Raw genomic sequence first — 27,539 nt, 5'->3', positions numbered from 1 at the left:
ACCAAACAGAACCAAACAGAACCAACAGAACCAAACAGAACCAACAGAACCAACAGAACCAAACAGAACCAACAGAACCAAACAGAACCAAACAGAACCAACAGAACCAAACAGAACCAACAGAACCAAACAGAACCAACAGAACCAAACAGAACCAAACAGAACCAACAGAACCAACAGAACCAAACAGAACCAACAGAACCAACAGAACCAAACAGAACCAACAGAACCAAACAGAACCAACAGAACCAACAGAACTACAAAACCAACAGAACCAAACAGAACCAAACAGAACCAACAGAACCAAACAGAACCAACAGAACCAACAGAACCAAACAGAACCAACAGAACCAAACAGAACCAACAGAACCAAACAGAACCAACAGAACCAACAGAACCAAACAGAACCAACAGAACTACAAAACCAACAGAACCAAACAGAACCAACAGAACCAAACAGAACCAACAGAACCAAACAGAACCAACAGAACCAAACAGAACCAAACAGAACCAACAGAACCAAACAGAAACCAAACAGAACCAACAGAACCAAACAGCCAACGGAACTACAAAACCAACAGAACCAAACAGAACCAACAGAACCAACAGAACCAAACAGAACCAAACAGAACCAACAGAACTACAAAACCAACAGAACCAAACAGAACCAACAGAACCAACAGAACCAAACAGAACCAACAGAACCAAACAGAACCAACAGAACCAACAGAACCAAACAGAACCAACAGAACCAACAGAACTACAAAACCAACAGAACCAAACAGAACCAAACAGAACCAACAGAACCAAACAGAACCAACAGAACCAACAGAACCAAACAGAACCAACAGAACCAAACAGAACCAACAGAACTACAAAACCAACAGAACCAAACAGAACCAACAGAACTACAAAACCAACAGAACCAAACAGAACCAAACAGAACCAACAGAACCAACAGAACCAAACAGAACCAACAGAACCAACAGAACCAAACAGAACCAACAGAACCAAACAGAACCAACAGAACCAAACAGAACCAACAGAACCAACAGAACCAAACAGAACCAACAGAACCAACAGAACCAAACAGAACCAACAGAACCAAACAGAACCAACAGAACCAACAGAACTACAAAACCAACAGAACCAAACAGAACCAAACAGAACCCAGAACCAAACAGAACCAACAGAACCAAACAGAACCAACAGAACCAAAACAGAACCAACAGAACCAACAGAACCAAACAGAACCAACAGAACTACAAAACCAACAGAACCAAACAGAACCAAACAGAACCAACAGAACCAACAGAACCAAACAGAACCAACAGAACCAAACAGAACCAACAGAACCAAACAGAACCAAACAGAACCAACAGAACCAAACAGAACCAAACAGAACCAACAGAACCAAACAGAACCAACGGAACTACAAAACCAACAGAACCAAACAGAACCAACAGAACCAACAGAACCAAACAGAACCAACAGAACCAAAACAGAACCAAACAGAACCAACAGAACCAAACAGAACCAACAGAACCAACAGAACTACAAAACCAACAGAACCAAACAGAACCAAACAGAACCAACAGAACCAACAGAACCAAACAGAACCAACAGAACCAACAGAACCAAACAGAACCAACAGAACCAACAGAACCAACAGAACCAAACAGAACCAACAGAACCAAACAGAACCAACAGAACCAACAGAACCAAACAGAACCAACAGAACCAAACAGAACCAACAGAACCAACAGAACTACAAAACCAACAGAACCAAACAGAACCAAACAGAACCAACAGAACCAAACAGAACCAACAGAACCAACAGAACCAAACAGAACCAACAGAACCAAACAGAACCAACAGAACCAACAGAACCAAACAGAACCAACAGAACTACAAAACCAACAGAACCAAACAGAACCAAACAGAACCAACAGAACCAACAGAACCAAACAGAACCAACAGAACCAAACAGAACCAACAGAACCAAACAGAACCAAACAGAACCAACAGAACCAAACAGAACCAAACAGAACCAACAGAACCAAACAGAACCAACGGAACTACAAAACCAACAGAACCAAACAGAACCAACAGAACCAACAGAACCAAACAGAACCAAACAGAACCAACAGAACTACAAAACCAACAGAACCAAACAGAACCAAACAGAACCAACAGAACCAACAGAACCAAACAGAACCAACAGAACCAAACAGAACCAACAGAACCAACAGAACCAAACAGAACCAACAGAACCAACAGAACTACAAAACCAACAGAACCAAACAGAACCAAACAGAACCAACAGAACCAAACAGAACCAACAGAACCAACAGAACCAAACAGAACCAACAGAACCAAACAGAACCAACAGAACTACAAAACCAACAGAACCAAACAGAACCAACAGAACCAAACAGAACCAACAGAACCAAACAGAACCAACAGAACTACAAAACCAACAGAACCAAACAGAACCAACAGAACCAACAGAACCAAACAGAAACAACAGAACCAAACAGAACCAACAGAACCAAACAGAACCAAACAGAACCAACAGAACCAAACAGAACCAACAGAACCAAACAGAACCAACAGAACCAAACAGAACCAAACAGAATCAACAGAACTACAAAACCAACAGAACCAACAGAACCAAACAGAACCAACAGAACTACAAAACCAACAGAACCAAACAGAACCAAACAGAACCAACAGAACCAACAGAACCAAACAGAACCAACAGAACCAAACAGAACCAACAGAACCAACAGAACTACAAAACCAACAGAACCAAACAAACCAAACACAAAAGAGAACCAACAGAACCAACAGAACCAAACAGAACCAACAGAACCAACAGAACCAAACAGAACCAACAGAACCAAAAGACCAAAAGAACCAACAGAACCAAACAGACCAACATAACCAAACATAACCAAACAAACCAACAGAACCAACAGAACTACAAAACCAACAGAACCAACAGAACCAAACAGAACCAACAGAACCAACAGAACCAAACGAACCAACAGAACCAAACAGAACCAACAACCAACAAACCAAAGAACAACAGAACCAACAGAACACAAAAACCAACAGAACCAAACAGAACCAAACAATAACCAACAAACCAACAGAACCAAACAAACCAACAGAACCAACAGAACCAAACAAACCAAATAACCAAACAAACCAACAACCAAACAGAACCAACAGAACCAACAGAACCAAACAGAACCAACAGAACAAACAGAACCAACAGAACTACAAACCAACAGAACCAAACAGAACCAAACAGAACCAACAGAAACCAACAGAACCAAACAGAAAAACACAGAACCAAAACGAACAACAGAACCAAACAGAACCAAACAGAACCAAAAGAACCAACGAACCAAACAGAACCAACAAACAAACAGAACAACAACAGAACTACAAAACCAACAGAACCAAACAGAACCAACAGAACCACAGAACCAAACAGAACCAACATAACCAACAAACTACAAAACCAACAGAACCAAACAGAACCAAACAGAACCAACAGAACCAAACAGAACCAACAGAACCAAACAAACCAACAGAAACCAACAAACCAAACAGACCAACAGAACCAACAGAACTACAAAACCAACAGAACCAAACAGAACCAAATAGAACCAACAGAACCAAACAGAACCAACAGAACCAAACAGAACCAACGAACCAACAGAACCAACAGAACCAAACAGAACCAACAGAACCAAACAGAACCAAACAGAACCAACAGAACCAACAAACAACGAACCAAACAGAAACAACAGACCAAACAGAAACCAACAGAACCAAACAGAACCACAGAACCAAACAGAACCAACAAACCAAACAGAACCAACAGAACCAACAGAACCAAACAGAACCAACAGAACCAACAGAACCAAACAGAACCAACAGAACCAAACAGAACCACAGAACTACAAACCAACAGAACCAAACAGAACCAACAAACCAACAGAACCAAACAGAACCAAACAAACCAACAGAACTACAAAACCAACAGAACCAAACAGAACCAAAAAGAACCAACAGAACCAACAGAACCAAACAGAACCAACAGAACCAAACAGAACCAACAGAACCAACAGAACCAAACAGAACCAACAGAACCAACAGAACTACAAAACCAACAGAACCAAACAAACCAACAGAACCAAACAGAACCAACGAACCAACAGAACCAAAAGAACCAACAGAACCAAACAACCAAAGAACCAACAGAACCAAACAGAACCAAACAGAACCAAACAAACCACAGAACCAACAAAGAACCAACAGAACTACAAAACCAAACAGAAACAACAGAACCAAACAAACCAACAGAACCAACAGAACCAACAGAACCAAACAGAACCAACAGAAACCAACAGAACCAAACAGAACCAACAGAACCAAACAGAACCAACAAACCAACAAACCAAACAGAACCAACAGAACCAACAGAACCAACAGAACCAACAGAACTACAAAACCAACAGAACCAAACAGAACCAACAGAACCAAACAGAACCAACAGAACCAACAGAACCAAACAGAACCAACAGAACCAAACAGAACCAACAGAACCAAACAGAACCAACAGAACCAACAGAACCAACAGAACCAAACAGAACCAACAGAACCAACAGAACCAAACAGAACCAAACAGAACCAACAGAACCAAACAGAACCAACAGAACTACAAAACCAACAGAACCAAACAGAACCAACAGAACCAACAGAACCAAACAGAACCAAACAGAACCAACAGAACTACAAAACCAACAGAACCAAACAGAACCAAACAGAACCAACAGAACCAACAGAACCAAACAGAACCCAGAACCAAACAGAACCAACAGAACCAACAGAACCAAACAGAACCAACAGAACCAACAGAACTACAAAACCAACAAACCAAACAGAACCAAACAGAACCAAAGAACCAACAGAACCAACAGAAACAAACAGAACCAACAGAACCAAACAGAACCAACAGAACTACAAAACCAACAGAACCAAACAGAACCAACAGAACCAAACAGAACCAACAGAACCAAACAGAACCAACAGAACCAAACAGAACCAAACAGAACCAACAGAACCAAACAGAACCAAACAGAACCAACAGAACCAAACAAACCAACAAACCAAACAGAACCAAACAGAACCAACAGAACCAAACAGAACCAACAGAACCAAACAGAAACAACAGAACCAAACAGAACCAACAGAACCAAACAGAACCAACAGAACCAAACAGAACCAACAGAACCAAACAGAACCAACAGAACCAACAGAACCAAACAGAACCAACAGAACCAACAGAACCACAGCCAAACAGAACCAAACAAACCAACAGAACCAACAGAACTACAAAACCAACAGAACCCAGAACCAACAGAACCAAACAGAACCACAGAACCAACGAACCAACAGAACCAACAGAACTACAAAACCAACAGAACCAACAAACAAACCAACAGAACCAACAGAACACAACAGACCAAACAGAACCAACAACCAACAGAACCAAACAGAACCAACAGAACCAAACAGAACCAACAAACCAAACAGACAAACAGAACCAACAGAACTACAAAACCACAGAAACCAACAACCAAACAGAACCAACAGAACCAACAGAACCAAACAGAACCAACAGACCAAACAGAACCAACAGAACCAACAGAACCAAACAGAACCAACAGACCAACAGAACTACAAAACCACAGAACCAAACAGAACCAAACAGAACCAACAGAACCAAACAGAACCAACAGAACCAACAGAACCAAACAGAACCAACATAACCAACAGAACCAACAGAACCAAACAGAACCAACAGAACCAACAGAACCAAACAGAACCAACAGAACCAAACAGAACCAACAGAACCAACAGAACCAAACAGAACCAACAGAACCAACAGAACCAAACAGAACCAACAGAACCAAACAGAACCAACAGAACTACAAAACCAACAGAACCAAACAGAACCAACAGAACCAACAGAACCAAACAGAACCAAACAGAATCAACAGAACTACAAAACCAACAGAACCAACAGAACCAAACAGAACCAAACAGAACCAACAGAACTACAAAACCAACAGAACCAAACAGAACCAAACAGAACCAACAGAACCAACAGAACCAAACAGAACCAACAAACTACAAAACCAACAGAACCAACAGAACCAACAGAACCAAACAAAACAACAGAACCAAACAGAAACCAACAGAACCAACAGAACCAAAACAGAACCAACAGAACCAAACAGAACCAACAGAACCAAACAGAACCAACAGAACCAACAGAACCAACAGAACCAAACAGAACCAACAGAACCAACAAACCAACAGAACCAACAGAACCAAACAGAACCAACAGAACCAAACAGAACCAACAGAACCAAACAGAACCAACAGAACTACAAAACCAACAGAACCAACAGAACCAAACAGAACCAACAGAACCAAACAGAACCAACAGAACCAAACAGAACCAAACAAACCAACAGAACCAAACAGAACCAACAGAACCAACAGAACCAAACAGAACCAACGAACCAACAGAACCAACAGAACCAAACAGAACCAACAGAACCAACATAACCAACAGAACCAAACAGAACCAACAGAACCAAACAGAACCAACAGAACTACAAAACCAACAGAACCAAACAGAACCAAACAGAACCAACAGAACCAACAGAACCAAACAGAACCAAACAGAACCAACAGAACCAAACAGTACCAACAGAACCAACAGAACCAACAGAACCAAACAGAACCAAACAGTACCAACAGAACCAAACAGAACCAACGGAACCAACAGAACCAAACAGAACCAAACAGTACCAACAGAACCAACAGAACCAAACAGAACCAAACAGAACCAACAGAACCAACAGAACCAAACAGAACCAACAGAACCAACAGAACCAAACAGAACCAACAGAACCAAACAGAACCAACAGAACCAACAGAACCAAACAGAACCAACAGAACCAACAGAACCAAACAGAACCAACAGAACCAACAGAACAAACAGAACTACAAAACCAACAGAACCAAACAGAACCAACAGAACCAACAGAACCAACAGAACTACAAAACCAACAGAACAAACAGAACCAACAGAAACCAACCAACAGAACCAACAGAACCAAACAGAACCAACAGAACAACAGAACCAACAGAACCAACAGAACCAACAGAACCAACAGAACCAACAGAACCAACAGAACAAACAGAACTACAAAACCAACAGAACCAAACAGAACCAACAGAACCAACAGAACCAACAGAACTACAAAACCAACAGAACCAAACAGAACCAACAGAACCAAACAGAACCAACAGAACTACAAAACCAACAGAACCAAACAGAACCAACAGAACCAACAGAACCAAACAGAATCAACAAAACCAAACAGAACCAACAGAACCTGGAGTAGAGCTGGGCTGAGGTTCTGAGGTTGATCCAGACGAGTTCTGAGAGGAAAACAGAATCAGTTAGAAGGACAGAAGACAGATGAGTCCAGCAGAACCGGGTCGTGGTTCTGGTTGGGTTCTACCTGGCAGTACGTGGGCGACTCGGGGTCGATGTCCACCGTGGCCAGGTAGTCGGGCTTCTGGACCGCGGTGCTGCGGTAGATACAGGGCAGGTAGACGATCCGCTCACGGGGTCCTGCAGGCAGAACCAGAACCTCTGACTGGACCGGAACCAGGACAGTTGTTTTTCCTGTTGAACTTTTATGAAGTTTCTGGTTCAACTGTTTTTACTGGGGGGTTTTTTGTTTGGACTTCCAGAACCAGAACCAGAGAGCTGGCCTGGTTCTGACCCGGTCCAGACCTCCACTCACCCTTCATGGCGTCCAGCGGGCTGCGGTATCCGGGTCCACATCCTGAACACTCGGCTGGAAAACACGAACGGATCCGGAGTCATAAACAGAATCAGTAGAGGCTGCAGACGCTGCAGCACAGGCCTCTACTGGGTTAAGGTCAACGACTAACCTGAACCCTACTGAGCATGCTCAGTAGAGGCCTCTACTGAGCATGCTCAGACAGAACAAACCGAGTCAGAATCTGAACAGAACCGGCTCCTTCAGGACTCAGCCGACTCTCACAAAGACGGTTATATAACACTCACACACACAACACACACACACACACACACACACACTCACACACACACACACACACAACTTCCCCCATAAACACACATCCTGGCTTTTCTTCATGGAAAACTACCAAGGTCCAGATTCCCTGGCTCTGGCTGGAGAACACACACACACACCCACACACACACGCATACACACCCCTACAGGCACATACACAGAACCGGACCAGAACCAGAACCAGGAATGTGAACCCTCCCGGTAGCCTAAAGCTGAAATTTCCCAGCTTCCTCGAAGGAGGCAAGCTGATGTTTTACAGCAGGACGATTATTGATTATTGATCAGATATTTGTCGTTAACAGCAGCAGCCAATCAGAGAGCAGCATGCTGAACCCAACTCACCCATGTTGGATCTCCTGGTTCTGACCCGTCTGCTGGACTCTGCAGAGTCTGGGTCCGCTGTGGAGCCAGTGGGCGGGGCCGCCGCTAGCAGGAAGCAGCCAATCAGAGAAGAGGGGCGTTAACCCTCCGGCTGCCGGAACAACACGCCCCCCGCAGGCCGACAGGGGAACTGCCTGTAAGGCAGGCTGAGGAAGGACCGCTGGTGCCGAGCAGAACTTCACATCCAGTCAGAACCAGCTGGTTCTGGAGGCCGTCATCTTCCTCTTCATCACTGATGAAGGTTTGCTGCAGGATTCTGTCCCCCTTCCTTCATCATCATCATCTTCATCAGCAGCAGGAGCCAGGACTTCCTGTTTTCATTTCCGGGTCTATCAGAACCAGAACCAGAACCAGGAAGCAGAATAATAATAACCAGAGAAGTTCAAACCTGTATGGCAAGACGTTTTCAGCAATAATTCATATTTATAAAAATAATATTCATGAAGGAAAAAATGAAACATGAATTATCGATAAGCAGAGGAAACAACATCATAAACATCCAGAAACATTAATTAGAGTTCAGAGTAAAATGAGGAACAGAAACGGAACCGATCGACTCTCATATGATCAGTTATCATATGATCAGTTATTCTGACAAAATGAAATCAGGTTGGTGGGTCACATCAGCCCACCGGCTACTGGTTGCTATGGTAACCACCAACTTATTGACTTAACAAAATAAATTCAAAGAATACATAAATTTTGGACAAACTTCGCATCTACTGGATCCATAAAATTAATATCATGAAGTTGATTTAAATCAGTAATTCCATTCAAAAAGTTAAACCTGTATATTATATATTATATATATTCGTTCCACAGATTGATATATTTGAAATGTTTTTTCTTTTAATGTTGATAATTAGAACTGACAACTAATGAAAACCCCAAATTCAGTATCTCAGAAAGTTAAGAGTTTTACTGAAGACCAAAACAAAACAAGTTTTAGAAATGTTGGCCAATAGGAAGGAGCGACGATGTTCAGCTGCTTCTTCCTTCTGCCTGGTTTACTGCAGCCACGCAGCGCGGCGCGGCACGGCGCGGTGCGGCACGGCGCGGTGCGGTAGGGCGCGGCACGGCGCGGTGCGGTAGGGCGCGGCGCGTCGCGGCGCGGTAGGGCGCGGCGTCCATCAGCCTGCGGCGTTGCTCAGGTGAGACGTTTGCGTCTGGTTCAGGTCTGACTGAGGGAGGCGACAGCTGCGACCAGGTCTCTCCGTCCTGACTCGCTGCTTCCTGATGGTCCTTTTGTTTCATGGTTTCCTTCACCTCTATGAATGTCTCTGAACTCTGAACAGCTTCTTTGGCAAAGGTCATCTTCTGGACAGCCGTCAGGTCAGCAGTCATGTGACCTGCAGATCTGCAATTAGAGACAATTTAACGCATCTGCAGGTTTTGAGTTAATGATCTGATTAGTGTGGAGTACCAGGGGTATTCAGTACTAAATCTTTCCACAATATTCTAATTTTCTGAGAAACTGAATTTGTAGTTTTCATTAGTTATGAGTTATACTCATCAACACTAAAAGAAAACAACCATTGCAGTCTGTGTGTAATGAATATAATATACAAATGTCACTTTTTGAATGGAATTACTGAATTAAATCAACTTCTTCAAAAACCCTTATTTTGTAAATAAGCCCAAATTAAGCTCCTTATTTGTTGTATTCTTTTTGCGCTTGTTTTCAGTTCGTTTAATTTTGTATAATACATGTTTGACTTCCGGTTTTCAATTTGATGCTTTTATTTTGATGAGAGAGCTTCCTGTGTTCATATTATAGTACGGCAGCGGAAGACGAGTTACATCAGAGTCGTAAAACGTATCTTATTATTAGAGGCACAAGGTTTTTTGTAAATAAGGATATTTGTAATATTGATCGGTCAGAATTTGTTTTACAAACGCGGCGCAGTTTTGAATTAGTTGCTATTTTAGGTCACGGTTGTAAGAAACTGAGGTTTACTGGAATAAACCTCAGAGTTCATCAGTGACTGAACTCGTTAGCATCATCTCTAACGAGTTAGAGATTATTCATCTTTATTCTTGACATCATTTTTCATGTCTAAAGAGGCTTGACGTTAATTAAGTTACATTTATTTAATCCCAAAGGGAAATGTAATCTTGTAATTTATATTCATTCAAATTCTTCAGAGTTAATGTCGAAATAATAAAAGTGGCTCCAATATATTTTGGATTTGATGTAGAAGTGGCCAAACCTTTAGATTTATATAAAAATAAAGTCTTCACCCCGGTTCAGTCCTGGATTTATGGATATTATTGATGCTTATTTCACTCACACACACTCATCATTTTTCTCAGGATTTTTTAGACAAGAAGAAAATCACCTGGTTTATAGAAATATTAATGTTTCATATCCTCTGATCAAAACAAGCAAACGGCTCCGAGTTCATCTTTACACCAAATCATCAAAGTCCAGCGATGAAAACGTCCGTCTTCTTGTTCCTGGTAAATATAAATAATAGAATAAATGTAATATAATAAACATGGGGAGAGGTGTTCCCTTCTCACGGTGTTGAAATGATTTTATTCATATTCTTTTCGAGAACTGAATTAGTTTTCCTCATTTAAACGTCGCAGCTCATTTCTGCTAAGATGCTAAGCTAGCTGTAGCTTGTTGTCCTCTGTACCATCACCCTAATCTCCATCAGCCTGCAGACAAAACTCTGGGCTGAAAACCTGCAGCTCAGCGTTTGGGACCATTTTATACTTTACATGAATAAATATTTATATTAGCGTTAATGAACATCAGATTCATTTCATCCCGCTAACAGAATCTGTAGCATCTAATTAGCATATCTTGTTTGTGCTGATTAAAGCATAAATGATTATTAGTCTAATAATATTAAAATAGAATAATATTAATTAATATTATTAAATATTCTGATTCAGAGATCCAGCAGGAACTGAACTGAACCTGGAGGAAAACCTCCTGGAAAATCCTGGAAAGGTTTGTTTTCAGGCCCACAGAACAGGCGGCTCACCTGGACAGGTTGCTTTATTCATCATCGTGTTCTGACAACCGAAACAGGAAGTGGTCATCTACAAAAATAACAGCAGCCAATCAGCTTCCAGGGCCACGGTGACATCATCAAAACCAAACCAGACATTAACGTTGCTCTTCCTCCTGAAGGTGAGGAAGAGGAGTCATCTTCTCTAACACACACACACACACACACACACACACACACACACACACACACGCTGGGCGATTCGCCACCCAGCTGCAGCTACTTCCTGGTAGCAGGAGGCTACTTCCAATCTGAAGCTGCTGATCTGATCAATGATAGGCTGGAAGGAGAGTACTAGCTAGCATTAGCTTTGGGTAAGCTAGCAACTAGCATGCCTAAGCTGGTCCCCTACTTCATCTGCTGTCCATTAGCATGGATAAGCTAACTGTAGCCTTGGATACACTGGTGAAAGCCCTGTTTAGGTTAGCATTAGCTCTAGCCAAGTAGCATGCGCAGTCTGGTCGCTCATGACTCGAACCTTTTCCTCTAAACATGGATAAAAACGTTTCAAAGAAAAGGAACTAAATAAATTGGAGACCAAATTAAAAGAATTGGAGAGCTTGCAAATTAAAAACCAACTTGATTATATCAGTGCACAAATCCAAGAGACAAAGAGTAAAATTTTGGATATACATAAAAGAGAGGAAGAAAAAAAAAATAAATTACTAAAACAATCATTTTACCAAAGGCAACAAAACTACTTGCAAGAAGAATTGACAAAAAACAAATAATGAACTCAATTTGCTCCATAACTGACCCACAGACAGGAATAGTGGAAAACAGTTTGGATGGTATTGACGAAGCTTTTCAGACATATTATAAAGAATTGTACGTACAACAAGAACAAAGCAAAATAGAAGATGTTAAAACATTTCTCAATTCATTGGACTTGCCAACAATCGGAGAATGTCAGAACAAAAGTTTAACTGAGCACATCACTGAAAAGGAACTGATAATGGCGATAAAAATATAGAAAAATAATAAATCACCAGTACTGAGGATCTTCCAGGCGAATGGTATAAGATATTTGAAGAAGAACTATCCCCTGTTTTATTAAAATCATTAAATTGGGCATTAGGGAAAATGACAACACCGCCATCATGGTCTGAAGCAATTATAACGGTAATACCAAAAGAAGGAAAAAACAAAATATTATGCAATTCATACAGACCGATCTCGATCCTTAACCAAGATTATAAACTATATGCTTCTATCTTGTCCAATAGGTTGAACGCGTTTGTCCCAGATCTGATTGACGGGGACCAAACCGGGTTTGTCTCTGGCCGACAAACTCAGGATAATATAAGACGCTCACTTCACATAATTCAGAATATTCAGACAAACAATCACACAGCAGTATTGGCGAGCTTAGACGCAGAAAAGGCTTTTGATCGTGTCAGTTGGGAGTACTTATTTCTAGTTTTGGAACGATTTGGTTTTTCACAAACCACAATCAACATTATTAGAACATTATACGCGTCGCCCACTGCTAGGATCAAGATAAATGGCCGCTTGACAGACACAATAAAGCTGGAGAGATCCACACGACAAGGCTGCCGGCTCTCCTCAACTCTTATTGCACTTTTTATAGAGCCTCTTGCCCAGGCAATTAGGGAGAACAATGATATTCATGGTATAGTAACGAATTCAGGAGAACATAAAATAGCACTATATGCTGATGACATCCTTCTATATCCCTCGAGCCCGGAGCAATCCATCCTGGCCGTCCTAAAGTTACTAGGCATATTTGGCACCTACTCAGGATACAGACTTAATATGGATAAAACACAGATTATGTGTTTTAACTATCACCCATCGGTTGAGCTGAAAGATAAAATCCCTATTGACTGGTCTAAGAAAACAACTTGGGTATATGGTTGGCTTACCTGCTGATTGATTTGTACAAAAAAAAAATTGAATCTGTAAATAGGAGAATTAAACAAGACCTCACACAGTGGTCGGGATCTATAATTGACTTTAATTCAAGAATTGAGGTAATTAAGATGTCAGTATTACCTAGGTTATTATACCTATTTATTTCTTTGCCTATTAAAATCCCTCATTCTCAGTTTTGTGAGTGGGACAAATTGATATCTCGTTTTATTTGGAAGGGACAGAAACCCAGAATTAGATACAGTACTCTTACAATTAGGAAAGAAAAAGGGGGGCTGTCACTCCCTAATCTTCATGGCTATTACCTTGCAGCTCAACTCAAAACAGTAGTACAGTGGTGTGATCATACTTACGAGGCTGGATGGAAAGAATTAGAAACCAAGTGTGGAAACATTTCAATACAAGCTCTGATTGGAGATCAGAAACTTGCAGCAGCATGCCAAAAAAAATTAGATCCCCTAGTGTCATTTACCCTTTTGACCTGGTTTGAAGTGGTTAAGGAATTAAACTTGGAAAACCAAATACGAATTCTCAGATGGGCCGCCTTTGACTCAGATTTCACCACAAACCAATTAAATTCCAGTTTTAAAAACTGGTCACAGAAAGGAATAACTGCTTATTGCAGGATACTGGACAAACATACACCACCAAGTTTTCACACACTACAACAAAAATATGATCTAGAAAAAGGGGACTTCTTTAGATATCTGCAATTTAGACAATTTTTCCCCCAAACATATTAAAAGACTACATCTCAAAGTCTAACGAGATAATTCAATTGGTTTCACCGGCTTACTCCACGCCTGGCAAGATTACATCTCCAAACTTTATCAGGGATTGTTGAGATCCAAAGGAATGTCAACAGATTATGTTAGGAAAAGATGGGAGGAAGAGATGAATGCTGAAATATCACAAGAACAATTGGACAATATGTGTGAATCTGCTGCTTCAGCCTCCTCCTCAAACTATTGGCATGAGTTTAGTTGGAAAAACTTGTTACGTTTTTTTAGAACACCAAAGCATCAGTCTTATAGAAACCCGAATGCTTCTAAATGCTGGAGAGGATGTGGGGACGCGGAGCCAAATCACTGCATAAAGATCAAGTCTTATTGGAAAAAAGTTTTGGAGAAAATTGAAATAATTTTGGATCTCAGACTCCAACAACCTACCATGTTATTGTTGCTCGGAGCCGTTCCTGAGAGTTGGAACATGAGTGACAAATACTTATTAAAAATCTTCAGTGCTACAGCCAAAAAATCGATCACTTGGAAATGGCTTCAACCCGACCCACCAAGGCTAAAGAACTGGCTGGAACTGGTGGACGAAACCCACAAAATGGAAAAGTTAACGTTCATGCTGAGACTACAATCGGACCTTTACAAAAAGAGATGGAGCAAATGGACTAGATTTCTAGAAAACAATAACTGAATCAGGTCACTTATACTGTCACTTTAATTGCTGCTCAAAAAACCCAAAGACTGGGATGTTTTCATCCTGCATCTGTTCATCTTTGTCAGAATGTAAGAAATGCTTCTTGTCGACAGTTGTTTCCATTCTGTGTTCTGTATGTGATTAATAAATGAAACACAATCAATAAACATAAAGTAAAAAAAAAAAAAAAAACATTTCTCATGCATTTTTTGTAAGCGACATCAATTAAACGTTGCTAACAATGACGTCGTGTTTTGACATTTTATGGTAATAAGACACAAGCAACTTGCTAGAATACTCAATGCTAGTGCTAGCCTTTTAAAAGCTAATGCTGGCATAGCAAATGCTAATGGACAGCAGATGAAGTAGGGGACCAGCTTAGGCATGCTAGTTGCTAGCTTACCCAAAGCTAATGCTAGCTAGTACTCTCCTTCCAGCCTATCATTGATCAGATCAGCAGCTTCAGATTGGAAGTAGCCTCCTGCTACCAGGAAGTAGCTGCAGCTGGGTGGAGAATCGTCTGTCGCCACGGCGCCACTCACTTCTGTTTGTTCATCTAAACCTGGTTCTGAAGGTTCTGGTGGTTCTGATGACCCATTTTGATCTGAGCAGCTCAGACTGTAAACTTTCATGGTGTTCTGTTCATTAGGACCTCAGGTGTGACACCTGGACCATCTGGTGGACGCTGAAGCCCCGCCCCTTTGTCTCTGATTGGCTGATGTTGAACCTCAGTGATTTTTAAATAAAGGTCCATTAAAAACGTTTTGCCCGTCGGATCCGGACAGAGCCCGGTTCTGGTTCCGGTCTAACTGACCAGCAGGCGGAAGCAGTTCATCTGTCAGCCACTGTGGGAGCACGGGCGTTCTAAGTCAGAATCGGGTCAGAACCTCAGCTGTCTTCCTCGGTTCTGGTGCCGTCGCTCCGGATCTTCCACTCGTCTCCAACTTCCTCCCCGATCTCGATCCGCGTCTCCCGTCTCTCTCTGCTCGCCTCCCTCGTCTCCTCCTGTCTCTGCTGTCCCTCCTCTTCCTCGCTGTCCTCTAGAGTCTCCACTGCCAAGCTGTCCTCTGTGCCCGTCTCCTTCATGTCCTCCGCCCCCTTCCTGTCCTCCGTCTCCTTCCTGTCCTCCGCCTCCTTCCTGTCCTCCGCCTCCTTCCTGTCCTCCGCCCCCTTCCTGTCCTCCGTCTCCTTCCTGTCCTCCGTCTCGTCCTCTTTGGACAGCGGTTTCTCCTCGGATGTCTCCTGTCCGTCCCCGTCCTGCTCTTCGTCCTCCTGAAGTTCAGCCGGTTCTGTTTCTGCTGTGTCTGGACCCAGCAGGATGCATGTCAGGGTTCTGATGAGTTCTGCCTGCTGGTCCCGTGGTTCCGGCCCGGTCTGGTCCAGCAGGAGTCCGGTTAGCTGGAAGGATGTCCTCCAGGTGTGCGGCAGGCGGCGCAGGTGCGTCATGGCGTCCAGCAGCCAGTCCACCAGCATTCGGGTCACGTTGTCCTGCGGCATGTGGGTCGGGTCGTCCAGCTCCGGTTCCGGTTCGGCGGCGAACCGGGCCCAGCGGGCCAGCAGGAAGCGCTGCAGCGCCGGCTTCAGGCAGACATCCAGTGGCTGCAGGCAGAAGGAGCATCCTGCGGGGATGACGGCCGGCAGGCTGCGGGCCGCGCTCAGCGCCGCCAGGAACGGGTCAGCCAGGTGCTCCCGGTGCCGGTCCAGAACCAGCAGGGACTTCCCGGAATGGGCCGGGCCGGACAGGTGCGGCAGCCAGACCTTGGTGGTCCAGAGATCCAGGGCGTCTTCGGCGCTCAGGCCGTCCGTCCGGACCTCCAGCAGGGCGAGGTCGGGCGGCGCCGCCTGCGGGACCGGCCGGCTGAGGAGAACCAGCGCCGGCAGCACGGCGCCGTCAGCCAGAACTGCCAGGTAGACGGTGAGCAGCGGCGAGGACCCGGTCAGCTCCAGCGCCTCACGGCGCCTGGACCGGTCCTGGACCAGCCGGAAATCCACAAAGAGGCAGAGCTCGTCCATGGCGGCCACGGCGCGCCGCGCCAGCCGGTGGGACCGCACCGCCCGCCGAGTGAACTCCCTGAAGGCGCCGACCCGGGCCCGCAGCGGCGGCGGTGCGGCACGGCCCAGGCCCACAGCCCGACCCGCCCTGCAGACGCCCAGCCGGTGGCGCAGCAGGAAGCCGACGGCCCAGTCGTAGGAGATGCGGAAGGTGTCGCCGAATGCCTTCTTCTTCTTCAGGATGGACGCCTTGTTGAACAGGTTGCTCTCGGTGAGCGGCAGCTGCTGCTCCCGCATGGACAGCACCCAGGCCACCATGCGCGCCGCGCCGTCTGCATGCCGCTCCTCCTCCTGCGCCGACCGCGCCCGCGCCTCCCGCAGCCAGCGGCGGATCAGCTGTGGGTCGGTGGAGAAGACGCGGGACGCCTGCCGCAGACCTTCACACAGTGCAAACAGGATGATGCGGAGCTGCCGCACCGACAGCGTGCCGCGGCGCACCATGGCGGGCTGTGCCGCGGCACGGCCGCCGCTCTCTGAAGGCGGACCAGGCTCTGGACCGGACTCTGGACTGGCTCCGGTCAGGTTCATCTCCTCCTCGTCTTCTGGCTCGTCCAGCGGCTCGTCGTCGGAAAAGTCCAGGTCCTCCACCGGGCCGAACGTCTCGTCCACGCTGACCTCATCCATGACGATCTCTCCGCTGCAGGAACACAAACCTGGTTACCACAAGGCTCCACCAGAACCAGGCCAGAACCGGAGCGCCTCTTACCTGAGTCTGTCCTTCAGGAAGCCCAGCTTGGTCGACCCTGAAACAGAGTGCAGGTCAGCGTTTGGACCGGTCGGAACCGGTGCTGGAGGCGGCGGACTCACCACGGTGAAGCGGCGGCAGGCCGTGGAACTCCCAGAAGCAACCGGGCCGCTTGCACAGGTTGGCGTCGCAGACGGTGCAGCCGTACACGCTCTCATGCCGCAGGTTCTTCATGTTGCAGTTCCTGCAGCGCTTGGAGACGCTGCTGATCTTCGTCATCTTGTGGCGCTGCCGGACGGGCTCCTCGGCGGTGGCGCGGGCCCCATGGGGGCCCGGCGACTCTGGCGCCTCGCCGTGCCTCTGGGCGCAGCGGGCCAGCTGGTTGCCCAGCCGGCGGCGGAAGGCCAGCTGGCTGAACAGGCCATCCTGCACCCAGGTGGGCGGGTTGTCCTTGCGGCTCTCCCGCATTACGATGAAGGCGTTGACCACGCTCAGGTTGACCAGGAACCAGAACAGGTTGCGCCAGTGGCGGTCCTGCGGCACGCCTCCCAGCTGGTTGCAGGCCAGCAGCTGCTTGCAGATGTCCACGCCCCGCATGTTCTCCTGCAGCAGGCGGAAGGCCATGGGCCGCTCGATGGTCACCAGCCCGCCTGCCTTGCTCCTCCAGACAGCGTCCGGCTGGCCCGGCACCGCATTGGTGGACAGGCAGCCCGTCTCCTTGGTGTCGCGCCAGCGGGTGGCCAGCAGGGGGCCGCACTGCCTCTGCAGGAAGTCTCCCGGGTTGCGCAGCTCGCCGTCGTCCCACAGCGGGCGGGGCAGGACGGGGCTGGGAGGCGGGAAGGAGCTGCAGGCGTAGATGTTCTGCTGCAGCAGCGTCTGCATGAGCGGGACGGAGGCCAGCGAGTTGGCCAGGAACAGCTGGTGGTGCTTGTCGTCCAGGTCTCTGACCAGCTCTGGAACCACGCTGAAGCCCAGGTCCGGGCCGAGCCGCTCCCCCAGCTGGATGGACAGGCGGTGGCAGTAGCCGGACTTGGAGTCGCAGAGCAGCCAGACCTGAGGCTGGGCGCCGCCACCGCTGTGTGCGCCGCGCTGCTCGCCACGCTCCTCGCCGTCCAGGCTGGGCAGCAGCGCCCGGTCCACAGCCAGGCAGCAGTTGGGCCGGTAGGCGTCCCACATGGCGCCGCCCAGGAGGTCCAGCATGGGCCGGAAGGCGTGCAGCGGGTCAGCGGAGCGGCCCGGCCCGTGGAGCTCGCCCACGAAGCTGCCCATGCGGAGGTGGGCGGCGAGCTGCTGGTAGCGGCGCAGCGGCATGGCGCGGTGGAAGGTGTAGCTGTTGTCAAAGTGGTTGAAGGACCAGTAGTGCGTCGGGTCCGGCAGGTTGTGGACGCCCATCAGGATCACCAGGCCCAGGAAACCTTTGACCTCCGGGCCGGTGACGGGGACCCAGTCGGGCGGGCAGCGGCCCAGCAGGCGGCACGCCTTGGCGTGGGCGTTGGTCTCCTTGGCGATGAGCTCGACGAGCGCCGGCGGGAAGAGCAGGCTGAAGAATTCCATGGCGTCGCTGTTCTTAGACAGGAAGTGGTTGGGCCCGCTGGGCTGGGTGAAGGACAGGACCGAGGTCCGGGGACTCTCGTCTGGACGTTTCCAGCTCTCTGCCAGCTTCCAGGCCGGTTCTGCTGAGTCCTGGTTCTGGTCCAGTTCCTGTGAAGACTGCTGCTCTGCGCTGAGGCACAGCAGGATGTCAGGCTCAACGTACTCTGGAAAACACACGAAAAAGAAGAAGAGTGGTTAGCAGAACCACAGGTTCTGGTTTCAATGCAGCCCTTCAGAACCTGATTCAGAACCAACCCAGAGCTCCGGGCTTCAATGTCAGCGTGTTTCAGAAAGCTGCTGACCTTCTGACCTCTCTGGGTTCTGGATCCTCGGCTGGGACCCGTTCAGACGGCGCCGCGCCCTCCTGGCTATTAAACACTTAATATGCTAATGTGCTAACAGTGGAGCTTAGTGCTTCTGCTAACGTTGTAAATGTTAACAGACTTAACTTTCCCTGATTCTCCTAAAGCTTCTTTTTCTTGGCTGTTAATTCTTCAAGTTGTTAGTCATTTGTATTCATGCTCTTATTTTGAAGTTATCAATACTCAACAGCTATACAACTGAAAGCAGGAGTGAAAGAATCACTTTGTGACGTGGAACGGTGTGGGGAGCCGCCGTAGCGCCGCGCTCTCAGCTCCACCTCAACAACCACAACATGAGGAAAGTTATCTAGAAAATCATGCTGTCGGAGTTTTTATTATTTATTTGCAAATTATGGTGGAAAATAAGTATTTGGTCAATAATAAAAGTTCATCTCAATACTTAGAGGGAAACGTTTTCTGTCCGTCCTCAGCAGGTTCGACAAACTGCTGGCCTTTTCCTCCGGGCAGCCGGTTTGGGATCAGAGATCTCAGCCACTCCGGGGGTTTGGGACTCGACCCCATTCATGCCTTCAGGATGGGTCGTCCTGGTCCCTTTGCAGGCCCAAAGCATGATGCTGCCGCCCCCATGCTTCAAAGTAGGTATGGTGTTCTTTGGATGCAGCTCAGCATGCACTGCCCTCCAAACACGCCAAGTCGTGTTTCTGGCCAGACGACATCCAGACGCTCTCTGCTAAACTCCAGATGGCCCGGTTCTGTACGGCCAAAGCAGAACCCGAGTCCCTGTTACCGTCAGCAGCCTGTGTCACATAGTCCCTTCTGCAGTCTTCCACCAGGTCCCCCGTCTGCTTCTGGGATCATTTTGACCCCGCAGGCTGAGATCTGATGAAGGGAGATGGTCCGTGGTCTTTTATGTCTTCCGGTCTCTAATTGTTGCTCCCAGGTTGATTTCCTCACAGCGAGCTGCTGGCCTCTTCTCCTCTCCAGGTGAGTTTCAGCTCGTTGGTCTTCGCCACAGTGGCGTTTGGACTGTTTGTGGTTAAACAAGTCAAACAGTAATGAGTGGAGGACAGAGGAGCCTCTGACAGGAGAAGTTACAGATCTGTTTGGTTTTTATAAATATTTTTTTTCACCATAATTTGCAAATAAATCTTAAAAAGAAAAACAAAAATCAGACAATATGATGTCACTTTCAGGCCTCTCATCGTTTTAGGGGGAGAACTTCTAAATACTTTGTTCCCCACTGTGATATCTTCTAAAACTTTAGCATCAGCTTCTGCTAAAGTGCCGGTCCTGTTTGACCAGAACCAGCTCTGAGTTCTGAGTGCAGGAAAACTTCCTGCTGGGAAATCTCCATGAAGTTCATAAAGAAACTCCTTTTCCTCCTCCGCCTGCCGGTCGCCACGGCGCCCAGGAGGCTGCAGCCCGACCCCGGGTCAGTGTGTGTACGTCAGCTCCACTGGACGCCGTCAGACAACAGAACCAGAATCTGGACAGGGCTCTGAGCTGGTCCAGTGCACCGAGGTGCAGCCTCACCGCGGGAGCAGCAGGTGGCGCCGTCGTGCTCCGGGTTGCTCAGCAGGTGTTCGGCCATCTGATCTGCCGTCTGAGGCAGGAAGTCGCATTCAGAGCAGCGCAGCAGGAAGGCGCTGCAGGAGACAAAGCAACGAATCAGCACGCAGCGCTACAACCAGGTCACTCACCCAGCAGCTGATTGGTCCTTACCAAGGGGGCGGAGCCTTCTGCAGAGGAAGCACCTTATCTCTGGAGCCACGGACATGGTGGCTGGAACCCAACAGAACCAGAACCAGTTAGAGAAAAATCCAACAGAACCATGTTCTGTTATCCAGGAGGAGGATTGTTTGTGTTGTGCAACGCTGTCACTTCTGCCAGTGAACCAATGATGAAAGCTAAGTGCTACTAGCAGCTAAGTGCTACTATCAGCTAAGGGCTACTAGTAGCTAAGTGCTACTAGTAGCTAAGGGCTACTAGCAGCTAAGCGCTACTAGTAGCTAAGGGCTACTAGCAGCTAAGGGCTATTAGCGCAGCAGAGAAAGATTAAGCTAAACAGAACAGCTCAGTCAGTGAAGTGCAAAACTGAATGTTGTTCTGTGATTGTTGGCAGTAAATCTGGATATTTTACATGAATGATGAAACATTTAGGCTAATATTACATGGACTTCTGATTAATGGCTACAAATGATGTGAAAGAAAATAATCAGAGTATAAATATCTACTTGATATAGTTTTTTTATACTTTAAACCTGAGACTGAAAGTGAAGTATAATATTAAAAGTAGTTTAATAATGCCTCCATTTAAATTCACTTAATATTTCTCATCTGTGTTTCTACTTCATAATTTAGAATAAAGTTTAAATGCAATAAAATGTTTTCTTATTAATAAAAGGACCTGAATTGTTTTTACCAGCATTTTATCTTTCATAGATTTATTTTGCTAGCGTAAGTAGCTACTACCAAACACCACTATTCGATTAATTGTCAGAATAATCAATAGATTACTACAACAATCACAACAGCCCTACTATGTAGTACTCCGTGTAGTACCCTGTAGTGCTAGGTGGTACTGGGAGTCTTACTGGATCATGTGGGCGGCGTAGGCCCGGGAGCAGCAGCTGCTGTAGGGACACAGCAGGCAGTGGACGTAGGTCGGGTAATGAGCCGTCAGATCCGATGCATCGGTTCCGCACTCCAGACACACCAAGCGGTCTGCCGACCAGAACCTGCAGGAGACAACGGGCTGAAGGAACGCTCAGAACCTGACAGAACTCCTCCGGTTCCGCTTTAATTCTTAGAGACAGTTTAACTCTTCCAGCCTGGCTGTCCTCTGCTGCTCTCTGCAGGATGGACGCGGCGCTGCGGCCTCACCTGCCGGGCTCCCGGCAGCCCGGCCCCCTCCGGGTCGGAGACTTGGGAACTTTGAACAGCGGGGGGTTCTTCTGGATCGGGAACATCGGCTCAGTTTTGATTCTGTTGGGCTGAAAAATGCAGTTTGACGCCATCGGAGGCCTGACCTTCCCGTAGGTCCGGATCGTTACCTAGAGACAGCGATAGAGCGCACTCTGCCTGAGCAGCTGTGACATCATCGGAGACCGGAGCAGGTGTGGGCGGGGCTCACCTTTGACCCCGGTGGCAGCCCCTCCAGCTGCGGCGGCCGGCGGAAGCTGCGGTGGTTCTCCACCTTGTGCTGCATCTTGTCTTTGAGGAAAGTGAACTGAAGGCGACATCTGTTGCAGTGGAAGGCCTGGCTCAGCTGACACAGGAAGACAGGGGTTACCTTTCAAAGTAAAAGTTCTTTCACTCTATTCACCTGCAAAAACAATCAGAACCTTCAGATGATTCCTGCAGCTCCACAATTACATAAAGAGACAGGAGCAACATGCAGACTGAACTACCAAGTCTGTGTGTGTGTGTGTGTGTGTGTGTGTGTGTGTGTGTGTGTGTGTGTGTGTGTGTGTGTGTAAAGGTGTATGCTCACCTTGTGCCTGAACAGGTGCTGCTGGTAGTTGCCAGGGTTCTTCATCACCTTCAGGCAGAAGACGCAGAGCAGGAATGGCGTCTCTCTGTGGAAAGTGGCGAAGTGCTGCACGACGTCCGAGTAGAAGGACGAGCGAAACGAGCACACCTGGAGACACACCTGAGGTCAGAGCCAGCGATGAGAGAGAGGAGGTGCGGGGGGCGGGGCACTCACCTGGCAGACGTAGGGCATCTCGCCCGGCTTGTGGTTGGACTTCATGTGGTTGAGGAAAGCCGGCTCGCTGTCGAAGGCCCACTCACAGATCCGACACAGACCTGGAGGAGAGGACGGACAGGATGAGGCAGCAGCAGAAAAACACCTGGCGGCCGCAGGTGAGGCTCTTACAGGTGGACTGGGCGGAGCCATGGACCTGGTCCTGGTGGTCCCTCAGCTGGCTCTGGGACGAGAACTGGCGGTAGCAGAACCGACAGCACTGACGCTCTTTACTCTCCACTACCAGCTCCGAGTGGTGAAGGACGTGCTGCATCAACCTGGAGGCACAGGTAAACCGGTGAACAGGTAGGTTCTAGTGGGTTCTGGTGAGTCCCGGTGATACCAGGTGAGTCCCGGTTTGCCCACCTGAGGTTGTTCTCTGCCCTGAAGCAGCAGATGTTGCAGGTGAAAGAGAAGATGGCGGCTCCAGGCGGCGGCGGCCTCCTCAGGCTGACGTCTCCGCTGAACCTGCCGTAGTAAAACTCCTCCACACTCATCACCACCCGGGGGGGCACAGCCGCGGTCGCCGTGGTAACCACACGCTGGGTGGGGCCTGGAGCTGTGGAGCAGGTGATGCAGGAATTGTCTGAACCAGTCCAGGAGTCATTCTGGTTGCTATCGGTTACAGAACCGGATCAGAACCACTCCAGGTCACTGACTGGACCTGGGTGTCTCACCTGTGGGGGCACTGAGGGGCGTGGCCTTCATGACTCCGTTGGTGGAAGTGGGCCGGAGGCCCGGAGTACCGGCCAGCTTCAGGGAGCCGGCGCCGCCCACAGGCGCCACCTGCAGGTTGACTGTAAAACAGCAGCAGAGTGGTGAGTCCAGCGGATCGGATCAGAATCTGGCGGAGCGTCCGCGAGGCTCACCAGATCCCGGAGCGCCGGTTCTGATGGTCAAAGTAGTGAAACCGGATCCCGGGTGGGCCGGACCGGGTCCGGTCTGGTTCTGAGACAGCACGGTAGACACGGCCACAGTGGGTCGGACCAGCTGGCCCAGAGTTGGCGCTGTGGAGACAAGGGGCTGGTGAGTGGGGTCAGAGGTCAACGGCGTGCGTTCCGGGCCGAGTGGACCTACACTGGATCAGCTGGACTGTCTGCAGGTTGGACTGCAGGTTGAGAACCAGCGGCGTGCCGGGAGTCATCACCGTGGGAACCTGGAAGCCCTGCAACAGGAAGCATGCCGTCAGCGTCCAGGTCGCCATGGAAACGGGCCAGTGGCCTCGGGCACGGCCCGTACCTGCGTGGTGAGGAGGATGGGCTGGGTGGCGCCGGCGCCGGGCCCGGCCGGCAGGAGGAACGTTCCACCGGCGGTCTGCGTCAGGATGAGGGGCGGAGCCTGAGCTCTGAAGGGCGGGGCCGAGGCGGCGGGCTTGGAGATGGAGACGGAGAGAGGTGGAGGAGGGGCCAAGGAGACGAAAGGCGGTGCACCTGAGAGACATACAGATGAGCACTGGTGCACCTGGACTCACCTGGGGGGGCGGGGACACTCACCTGCTGGGACAGGTGTGCTGGGCAGGGGAGACCTGGGGGGCGGAGTCTCACAGGGTGAAGAATCCTCCACTGTGGACACAGAACATCAGGTCAACCTTTCATTCTGCTGCACCTGTCCAGGTGGACCAGCATCTCCAACCACACTGCAACCCCCCGACCTGTGACCCTTCTGCTAAATCCAATGCGCTTTAGCATTAGCTTCTACTAAATGTAATGACGATATGGAGCTTTAGCATTAGCTTCTACTAAATGTAATGACGATATGGCACTTTAGCATTAGCTTCTGCTATGGCGCTTTAGCATTAGCTTCTAAATGTAATGACGATATGGAGCTTTAGCATTAGCTTCTACTAAATGTAATGACGATATGGCACTTTAGCATTAGCTTCTGCTATGGCGCTTTAGCATTAGCTTCTAAATGTAATGATGATATGGCGCTTTAGCATTAGCTTCTAAATGTAATGACGATATGGCTCTTTAGCATTAGCTTCTGCTAAAGGTAATGATGATATGGCGCTTTAGCATTAGCTTCTAAATGTAATGACGATATGGCTCTTTAGCATTAGCTTCTGCTAAATGTAATGATGATATGGCGCTTTAGCATTAGCTTCTGCTAAATGTAATGATGATATGGCGCTTTAGCATTAGCTTCTGCTAAATGTAATGATGATATGGCGTGCTCCGGTTCACAGATCCACTATAGAAGTTCTGAAGCTGAAATGTTCTGGTGTGAAGCTGAAACCCAGTCCGCTACAGACCATCTCTAAGGCGCTGTTCTGTTCAGGTTCTTCCAGAAAATGTGCAGGTACCTGAAGCCCAGCTCAGGTCCAGAAGAGCCCTGATCTGGACTGGTAACAGCAGAGCGTTTTTGTCCCACCTGGCTCTCCGTAGTTGTCCGTGTACTCCATGTCATCTTCCTCTACGCTGTCGTCCACTTGTTGCCACGGTTCTAGCTCCTCCTCCTCACACTCCATGAACAGCTCAGTGTCCATGTTGCTATGGAGACAGAACAACCCGTGTCAGGTCCGACCCGGTTATGATAACTTTATTACAGAGTGATTTGAACAAGTTCAAAGGTCATGTGGAGTCAGTATAAGAAAGATTAATGTCAATAAAACACAACAACATTAAACGGATCCAGACGTCTAGAAAAACCTGGAAACCTTTAACCAGCAGGAGGCGCCACCATTACGCTGAGATTGATGCTTAAAGTCACATGATTCTCTACTGAGACGCAAAGCCTCTACTTTCATAATATAACGTAACTGCAGCAGGAAACTTTTCATATTTTCCGTCAATTTGACCTGAGAGCCAAATATCCTGAACATTTCCTGAGTGATGTAAGTCCGGCATAATAATGAATTAATGTAAGGAGAAGATGGAATCACTAACTAATTTTGAGGCTCCAACCAACCCAAAGACAACTCTCTTCATGATATGAAAGGTTTTATAATGACTAATAATGTCTTGTCGTCTTCTTTGTTTAATGCTGGTTGGCAGACAAGCTATAACGGTGCACTACTGCCACCAACTGGACTAGAGGATGACAAGAAATTAACAGAAACAAGACATTTTTTTATTTTGTCTCCTTTGTGATTCATATGCAATATCTTCCATAAACTCATGATTTATTAAGACCTATTCTGATGTAATCATTGATTCTAGCTCCCTGTTTTCCTTGTATTTTCCACATTTATGTGAATGATACGGAAATGTCTCCCTGTATCAACTATGTTACAGTTTTCATGCAAGGTTTTCTTAAATATTTATTAATTATCATTTTACATCTAACTTTGAAGAAACTATTTTAGTTGTAAGCCCTAACTCAGACAGGTTAAACTTGTCGCTGCAGTACCAGCAGCAGCCGCAGGGGGCGCCCGCGCCCCCAAGGTCCTATTTGTTCTTTTGATTCTCCCTGCAGCTTCTCTGTTCCGGCGGGAACAAACTTCCAGCCCGAACCTGACCGAACCGGAACACCAATAGTGTAGACTGCGGGTCACAGTGGACTCAGAGCCGGTACTGAGTCCGGCAGAACCACAGCCGTACGGTTCTCCGGTCTGTGTCCGCCCGCCCCGCTCCTCCAGCGGCTGTCCACACACACACACCGAGTACACCCTCCTACCGCCCGGTTAGCTCTGTCCGCGGGCTCCGGGTCAAATCGAACTGCTCCTACCTGTTGCTGGAGCGTCGCTTCAGCAGTCGGACCGAACCGATTCGGACGGTTCTACTCTTTCTTCTTCACGCGCTCTGTAGTTCGACACGCAGGGGGCGGGCCTTCCTCCTCGTAGTTTGTATCAGAGCCGTGGATTGGCTCTCTGGGTCTGACGTTACGTCCCCATCAAACAGCTCTGCCTTTGATTGGTTGATGAGAATTTTTCTGGAGGAACCAACGTGAGCTGCGGGTTTTCAGAAGATCAAGGATTACCCGGCCCGGTTCGACCGGAGTGGGTTCTGTGACCCGCAGCGGTGCAGCTCATAACCTTTTACACACAAACAAACATCAACTGTGGCCAATATCGCGGCCTGGCAGAGCCAAAACGGCAGGAACATCCAGAGCCGTCCGCCATATTGGTTTTGGTGTTTTTGAAGGGGCGTGGTTACGAGCGGCGACGTCACGAGTTAACCTGAAAAGGACTTCCTCTTGTTAAACAAAGACAAACACACAAATAGAAACCAGAGGCGGTTTGGTGTTTTATTC

General features: G+C 47.6%; 2 protein-coding genes across 4 annotated transcripts in view; both read right to left on the bottom strand.

Annotated features, from left to right (window-relative positions):
• selenbp1 (selenium binding protein 1) overlaps window positions 1-8,648 on the bottom strand; it is an 18,145-nt gene extending 9,497 nt beyond the window's left edge. The window contains exons 1-3 of the mRNA XM_023330736.1: window positions 8,565-8,648; window positions 7,908-7,961; window positions 7,620-7,732 (exon numbers count right to left, since the gene is read on the bottom strand). Of these exons, the coding sequence (XP_023186504.1) occupies window positions 7,620-7,732; window positions 7,908-7,961; window positions 8,565-8,568 (171 nt within the window). The 5' untranslated portion in view covers window positions 8,569-8,648. The remainder of the gene's footprint in view (window positions 1-7,619; window positions 7,733-7,907; window positions 7,962-8,564) is intronic.
• Window positions 8,649-8,749: 101 nt separating this feature from the next.
• Window positions 8,750-27,444, bottom strand: LOC111608101. 3 transcript variants are annotated; one of them, XR_002752533.1, is made up of 22 exons: window positions 27,015-27,444; window positions 25,719-25,837; window positions 24,842-24,910; window positions 24,588-24,778; window positions 24,426-24,513; window positions 24,218-24,355; window positions 24,026-24,145; window positions 23,715-23,907; window positions 23,481-23,626; window positions 23,310-23,410; window positions 23,097-23,243; window positions 22,737-22,871; window positions 22,487-22,656; window positions 22,198-22,341; window positions 21,326-21,385; window positions 21,137-21,249; window positions 17,810-19,444; window positions 17,709-17,745; window positions 15,493-17,639; window positions 11,600-11,657; window positions 10,943-11,060; window positions 8,750-8,932 (listed from the first exon to the last, which is right to left on the bottom strand). XR_002752533.1 is itself a non-coding variant. In XM_023330734.1 (19 exons), exons 2-19 carry the CDS (start codon window positions 25,831-25,833, stop codon window positions 15,839-15,841), a joined length of 5,403 nt encoding a protein of 1,800 aa, XP_023186502.1. In that variant the 5' UTR covers window positions 25,834-25,837; window positions 27,015-27,444; the 3' UTR covers window positions 11,124-15,838. The 3 variants fall into 3 exon arrangements, 2 of the variants coding, with proteins under 2 accessions (XP_023186502.1, XP_023186503.1); XM_023330734.1 differs by lacking the exons at window positions 8,750-8,932; window positions 10,943-11,060 and having other exon boundaries at window positions 11,124-17,639; XM_023330735.1 differs by lacking the exons at window positions 8,750-8,932; window positions 10,943-11,060 and having other exon boundaries at window positions 11,124-17,639; window positions 17,813-19,444.
• Window positions 27,445-27,539: the final 95 nt, after the last annotated feature.

Source organism: Xiphophorus maculatus, chromosome 3, assembly GCF_002775205.1.
Source record: "Xiphophorus maculatus strain JP 163 A chromosome 3, X_maculatus-5.0-male, whole genome shotgun sequence".
Classification (NCBI taxonomy): Eukaryota; Metazoa; Chordata; class Actinopteri; order Cyprinodontiformes; family Poeciliidae; genus Xiphophorus; species Xiphophorus maculatus.
Note: the sequence above shows the minus strand (reverse complement) of the source record. Positions and strands in the feature narration are given on the sequence as shown.